Source organism: Rhincodon typus, chromosome 43, assembly GCF_021869965.1.
Source record: "Rhincodon typus isolate 14 chromosome 43, sRhiTyp1.1, whole genome shotgun sequence".
NCBI lineage: Eukaryota > Metazoa > Chordata > Chondrichthyes > Orectolobiformes > Rhincodontidae > Rhincodon > Rhincodon typus.
In genome coordinates this window covers 5,322,219-5,329,344 of record NC_063374.1, presented here as the reverse complement: position 1 = coordinate 5,329,344, position 7,126 = coordinate 5,322,219, and the positions used below count along the sequence as shown (strand labels likewise).

General features: G+C 62.7%; 1 protein-coding gene across 1 annotated transcript; it reads right to left on the bottom strand.

The window, feature by feature from the left end:
* Positions 1–331: 331 nt before the first annotated feature.
* On the bottom strand, positions 332–5,440 carry LOC125487655 (maestro heat-like repeat-containing protein family member 1). The gene has a single exon (XM_048619618.1). It carries the CDS (start codon positions 5,438–5,440, stop codon positions 503–505), a length of 4,938 nt encoding a protein of 1,645 aa, XP_048475575.1. The 3' UTR covers positions 332–502.
* Positions 5,441–7,126: the final 1,686 nt, after the last annotated feature.

Genomic DNA, 7,126 nt, shown 5'->3' with positions numbered 1-7,126 from the left:
GACCCTCCGACAGCGCGGCGCTCCCTCAGCACTGACCCTCCGACAGCACCTTCCAGAGTTTGGTTTCCAAAATCAATCCCACCCCACCCTCTGAGTGAACCCTTTGTACATTCCGCTCAACTCTTGAATGAACGCACTGAGGAAGATTCAGACCCCACTGTGCAATCAGAATTCTTTTATTAGTTTCGAGATGAGAGGGCACGTCCAACTCCTGCCTCCCACAACAGAGCACAGGCCCTCTGTGTGCTGGGTGCTGGGCATTGACTTGAAACAAATCTTTCTTCCTGCTCGCACCTTGGCCTTTCTCAGCCGCCCTGCGTGTTTTCGCCTTCAGTCCCTTGAAAGAGCGTCGGTGTGGAACTTGCCTCTTTGTCCAACCATCAGTCCTCGTGGCTTCCCTTAGCTCTCGTCACAACCCTCAGTCCTTTTCTCTTGGAAGTATCACGTTGGATTTCCAGCCCCGACCTCTTGGCTTGTTCCCGGGCTGGCAAGGGGTGGCGTGTCAGTGGAGGAGGCTGAGGGCTTTGGCCACCTTCGCTCGCACACTGGGCACCGGGTCCTGCAGCATGGCCACCACATCCGAGCAGATGTTGCTGTTGGCCGCGGCCTGGTGGTACTTCGTGGGCAGCTTCTGGATCAGGCAGGCGACGAAGATGACGGCGTTGCCGCGGATCTCAGGCAGCAGGCTCTTGAAGAAGGTGGCTCCCACCGCCAGGTAGATGCTGACCTTGGCCGGGAAGTCCTCGGCCACCAGCTTGGCCAGAGAGTTGAGGAAGGCCCAGTAGTCGAGCTCCACGCCGTCGGTCAGCTCGCAGTGGAAGAGGGAGCTCAGGCTGTCGGAACCCACCAGAGGCCCAGCCGAGCGGAGCGCGGCCTTGCAGGCTTCCACCACCTCCTCGCTGCCATCGTTCAGGTGCAGGATGAGGCTGACCAAGCTGGCATGGACCTGCTCCACATAGATCTGCCTCAGGTCCCCCCTGCCGAAGCGGGATAGGCTGCCGAAGAGCCGGAAGGCCCCGCAGCGCACGCGGTCGTCGGGGTGCTCGAAGAGAGGCTGGGCGGCCAGGATGACGTCGGCAAGTAGGCCGTGGACCTGGCCTTCATCCAGCAGCGCCATCAGGCGGACCAGGCCACCCATGGCCTCCAGCTTGATGAGGTCACGGGGGTCCTCGCCGCCGCTGATGCCGGTGACCATGGCGCCCACCAGCCTGGAGGCGTACAGGCCCACCTTGCCTGTGTCCCCGTCTGCCACGTTGCCCAGGGCCTGGACACTGAGTAGCCTGACGATCGGCACCACGTCCTCGGCGCAGCTCAGCAGGCTGGCCAGCAGCACATCGGTGAGCTGCAGCTCGCAGGCCACAGGCTCACCCAGGAGCTCGCCCAGAAAGGCTGCCAGCGTCACCCTCTGCGACTTGGGAGCGCCGGGCAGGGCGGAGGCGAGCTGGTGAGTGATGGAGGCCAGCTGCGGCTTGACGTGGTGGGCCACGGCGCAGGCCAGCAGGGCCACTCCCTCGTGGTGCCTCTCCGAGCTCCTGAGCAGGGCCCAGCCCCCAGACTCCTCCATGGCGTTGACCACGCTCTCCGTGCGGGCCACCGCCATCACCGCCTTCAGGGTCTCCATCGAGTAGTTGCAGACATCCACGGTGCTCTGCTTGGGGCGCGGTGAGAGCTTCCAGTCCCTGGGGTTGCCAGCGTTGAAGAGCTCCTTGGGGAACTCCACCCCGACGCTGGAGCTGAGGTGGAGCAGCAAGGTGCTGAAGAGCTGGGCGTAGAGGCCCCTGACGGGCCCAGCCGACTCCGGGTTCAGCAGCATCTCGCTGAGGGCACAGATGATGGCCAGGGGCTCCAGGGCCGAACACACAGCCCCGCTCTTGTGCACCGGGGACCCAGCTGCCCGGTCGACGGGCACCAAGTGTTTGCCCAAGGCCTCCAGCAGCAGCTCCATGCAGCGGAAGGACAGAGTGGCCTCACCGGCCAGCGCCCGCCAGATGTCACAGGTGTACCTGTCGAAGGGCAGCGGCGTGCACAGCAGGCAGGAGATGACCTCGGCGGTGTTCTGCGACGCCAGGACGCAGATGAAGTGCACCATGGACAACTTGACCTGCTCCCCGGTGATCCACTGCAGCCGGATGTAGAGAGCCTTGAGGATCTCGGAGATGTGGCCCTCCAGCACGGAGCCGCAGGATCGGATGACGGTGTTCATGACGATGGAGGCAGCGCTGGAGCAGCTGACATGGTGGTCATCCAGGCCCTCGAACAGCACAAAGAGCAAGGTGCTGACCTGCTCCTGGGGGAGGCGCCGCGCGATGACTTTGGCCAGGTCTGAGCAGACCCTCAGCAGCAACTGGCTCTCCGACTGGTCCAGGCGGGTACCGATGGCCTTGAGGTGCTCCACCAGCTCGTCGACGTCACCCTCCCGCAGCCCGGCGTAACGCAGGTGGATGTAAAACAGGGTGTAGATGCTGCCCATGGCTAGCTGCCGCACCCTCAGCACTGGGTCGGTGCACCTGGGCACCAGCCGCCCCACCATGGTGCCCAGGTGGCTGAACTCCACCTCCGAACGCAGCACCATCTTCTCTAGGTAGAGGACGGTCAGCTTGGCGGTGATGTCCAGCGCCCGCTCCCGCTCCTGGTCCCGGGTGGAGATGACCCAGCCCTCCACGTGCTTGAAGACGGCCTGCAACCCATCGGGGGAGAGCACATGCATCAGGATCTCGTTAAGCAGGCCCTGGAGGGCCGCCATCGTCTCACGGTACAGGCTCTCGCGCTCCTTGTCCTCCTCCCCCTCTTCCCTGGCCTTCTCCAGGGGCTGTAGGCCCAGCACGCTATCCAGGCAGGTCTTGATCAGCTCGGTCACGTAGGCCCGGTTGACCAAGGGCTCCAGTTTGATGAGGCACGTGCAGGCGGTCATGGCCATGTGGCGGACTGGGGTCTTGAGCTGGGCCCTGGGCTCGGCCTTGATGAGACCCTGCATGGTGGCCAGGAGTTCGCCCCTCCGGGCGAAGGGGTAGGATTGGCGCCATCGGTTGGCGTACACGGCCTTGGCAATCAGGGTCACGGCCTTGATCAGGCTCAGCTTGATCATCGGGTCTTTGGTCTCCACCTTGATGCCCAGCACCTTGGTGTTGGAGAGGCTGACGACGTGCTGCAGGATGCCACTTTCCAGCCGGGGCATCAGGAGGTCCTCGGGCGCGTAGAGCGCCACATAACCGTAGCACAGGATCAGCGTGCTCTTCATCTTCTCAATGTCACCGTCCACCTTCTCCATTAGGCTGTTGAAGAAGCTGACCGTCTTTTTCAGGACGTCCAGCCTGACAAACTCCTCCAGCCTCGCCAGGGTCTTGTCGAAGTGGGTCATGGCGCAGAAGCCAATGCCAATGGCCACCCCCTCGCGCTCCAAGGCCTCGCCATGTTGGACGCTCAGCAGCATTTCCTGGAGCTGCTGGTGGATGGTCTCAATGCTCTGGGTGTGCTGCAGGACGATGCCGAGGCACTTGTAGAGGAACTGCTTCTCCTGAGAGACGCGGGCGTATGCCACGGGGGCGCTCTGCCAGGCGTTGATCTGGTTGGTCATCTCCTCGCCCAGGCGGCAGGTCCAGCGGGTATCTCCGACCGCCTCCACCGTTTGGAAGAGGAGGAGCAGCAGATTCTTCTCCCACTGCTGCTGGGCCACCGTTTCCTCGCTGTGTTCAGCCACATACCTCAGTAAGGTGGGCATCTCAGCTGCCCAGAGGCTCTCCAGCGCCGGGTGGATGGTGGGGCCCAGGGCCAGCAGGAGCCGGAGAGCGGCTGACCCCCGGTGCTGCCCCTCATAGGGCAGGGAGGTGGCCACCAGGAGGCGGGCCACCAAGGCCTGAGGGGACGGCAGGCTAGGCCGCTTGTCGTAGTTGAGCTCAAAGAGCTCGAGGCCCGTGTGCCGCTTCCCAGACACCAGGAGCACCAGGGCGCGGCAGACGGCCGCCAAGGCATGGGTATAGTGCACTGGCGTCACATACTCCAGCAGCAAAGGCCACAGCATGGGGATCAGCCTGTCGGACCCGGCCATCCTGGTCAACAGACCCTCCGCCACCTCCTTCAGCTCGTCGTCCGTTACCTCTCCGGCCTTGGCCGGGAGCCGCGGTTCGGCCAAGGCGCACTGCCAGACCACAAACTCCACCGCGGCGCCCCCTCCCTCCAGCTCCAGGTACCCGTGGTCGGCTAGGGCCTCGATGAGCTCCAGCAGTGCCCTCTTGACGCGGTTGGCGGGGTCCTGAAGGGGAGCCTTCATGCCGGCCAAGATGGCAGCCCTCCTGCCCTCCAGGGACTGGTGCTCCGTCACCACCAGGTGTCTGAGGACGGCGAGGGTGCCCAGGCGGTTCCGCTCGCTGTTGGCCAGCTTGTGGACCAGGAACCTGAGCACCGAGTCCGGGGAGGCCCGGGTCGCCAGGGAGAAGCAGGTGAGCAGCTCCTCTCGGTTACTGGGCGCCAGCTCGCTCTCTGGGTCGGCTGGCTGGCAGACCTGGTGGTGGAGCGGGTTCAGCAGGCCATCCACCTGGGGCTCCAGGGCCCTCGGGTCAGCCCGGCGTGCCACCTCCAGGACCCGGTGCAGGAAGTGGCTGACGTGGAAGGGCTCCTGCTGTTTCTTGTAGAGCGAGAGGACAGCAGGCAGCAGCTTGGGCAACTCCTCCTGCAGCTTCTGGCTGCCCATGACCTGCACCATGTCGCCCAGCGTGGCCAGAACCTCCAACCGCAGCCTGGGGTCCTTGAGCGGTAGCCAGACGTTGAACAGCGTGTCGTAGGCCGCGTGGATCTCGCGCTGGAAGGAGCCCTTCTTCAGCGACGGCTCCGTCGGCATCTCCTGGTGCTGGAGGACGCTGCGGCTGAGCAGGCCCAAAGCCGAAGCCAAGGTGAGCCTCATCCTGTCTGTCTTGGCGTGGTTCAGCATGGGGATGAGGGCCTCGAACGTGGCGGCCAGGTACGGTGCCATGCCGCTCCCATTGGCTAGGGCCAGGCGCGCCACAGTCCGTACAACGGAAGCATCCGGCAGCCTGTTGGCCTTGAAGCTCCTCAGCGTCTCGTCCAGGACCTCCTCAGTGTAGCTGCCTCCCAGGGCCACCAGCAGGTCGCTGTAGGCCACCTTGGAGGCCTCGCTCAGGGCCTCGTCTGGCCGCACCAGCTCCTGAGCTGCCGCCGCCACCAGCTTCTTGGCCGTCAGCTCGCTGACCCGGTCGCCAGCGTCCTCCGCCACCAGCCTCATGGCCTGCAGGATGACGGCCCGGTGCTCCTCCTCCAGCTGGCTGTGCTTGCTCAGGTAGTGGAGGCAGGAGGTGAGCAGCAGCTCCGTGTGGTGGGCCCCCAGCTCCCGGAGCGACTGCACAATCTGCCGACGCACCCCCTCGTCCCTGTCGAAGGCCGCATCCCGCAGCGCCTTGAGCGAGTTCTCCACGCTGCAGCCGGCCATTGCTCCCTCCGCCGTCCCTTTCTGGCTATCGTAGTCTTCCCCCCCTCCCCCAACCCCAACCCCCTCTTCGCCGCCGACTTCCACCTTCAGCGCCTTCCCCTCCCTTTCACCTCCGCTTCAGAATTCTCCGTCTAATCTACAGCTCCACCGCATTGATAGGCCGACGGCGTAGGCCTCAGGCTTCGGCCCTGCCGCGCAGTTGCGTGAAGGGGAGCTCCTCCTTCAGAATCCTCTCGCGCGGAGCTCTCTCGGGCTTCGGAATCGGCCTGTCTTTGTTCTTATTTGGCTTTCAGCCCGCTTCGCTAGCCTCATCGAAATTTGCGTGCCCACTCCTCAGCGTCTGTCCCCTGCTCTCGACCTTGCAGTCCTGTTTTGCTGCTTCAGTGTACCTCCTTTCCCGTATTCTCTTTCTCTCTCTCTCTCTGCACCAAACAGCCTCCTTTCTCCCATTCACCGACCCCCCCCCCCCCCAAACTAACCCCTCATTTACCCCCCCTCTTCCCCCCCTTCAGATCGATTGGAATTATCAGACACCAGGCCAGACCTCCCTTCCCCCCCACCCCCTCCCTCCCCAAATTGTCCTCCTGGCAGGGGGTTGATCTTGAGATCTCTTGCTTTGCCCCCACCCAATGCCTCTTTAGGTCCTGCCCTTCTGAGGGGGCGATCTCCTCGCTTGTAGGCCTCAGCCTTGGGAGGGGCTCCCGCTTCAGAAATCTCTCCTGAATTCCTGGGTGGGGAGTTCGTCGGTGTCTGCTTCCTGAACTCCCCCCCCCCGCACGGTTGCCCCTCTGAGGTGGCTACACCGCGAGAGGGGGGCCCTGACGGATTTCACCCACCCCCTTTTTCTATCTCGGCCCCCCTCCACCCTCCCCCCCCACCTCTGGTCACTTGTTGACCATCACTATGCACTTGCCCATACCCCGACGCCTAATATTTCTTGGCCAAAGTTATCTGGCCCATCCCCCGCTGCTCCATTCCCCGCCTCAAACCCTCATCCCTCACCAAAGCCTACCCCCACCTCACATCCTCCTGTGTGACCATGCACCTCAGTGTGAGGTCATGGCTGCACTTGTGAGGTTGGAGGGATTTAAAATGGCTGCCCATGAACCTCTCCAGGCAGCTGGCCCAAAGGAGAGACAACGACCTTCTTGTGAAGCTTAACACACTCTCTCACACACTCACACTCACACACACATACACACACACAATCTCACACAGATACTCTCACACACTCACTCACACACACACTCACTCTCACGCACACAGATACTCTCACACACTCATTCACACACACACACTCACACTCACACTCACACTCACAGAGATTCTCACACACTCACTCTCACACACACACACTCTCACACACATTCATATACACACATTCTTTCTCTCTTTCACATACACGGGCGCGCGCACACACTCATGCACACATTCACGCTCATACACTCACACACACATACACACACACGCTCATACACTCTCTCTCTCACACACACACGCTCAGACACTCTCTCTCTCACACACACGCACACGCTCAGACTCTCTCTCTCTCTCACACACACGCACACGCTCAGACACTCTCTGCCTCACACATACGCACACGCTCAGACACTCTCTGCCTCACACACGCACACGCTCAGACTCTCTCTCTCTCTCACACACACGCACACGCTCAGACACTCTCTC

What these genes read in the sequence shown, in the direction of transcription:
- LOC125487655 (XM_048619618.1), bottom strand. Translation starts at nt 5,440, where the DNA reads ATGGCCGGCTGCAGCGTGGAGAACTCGCTCAAGGCGCTGCGGGATGCG.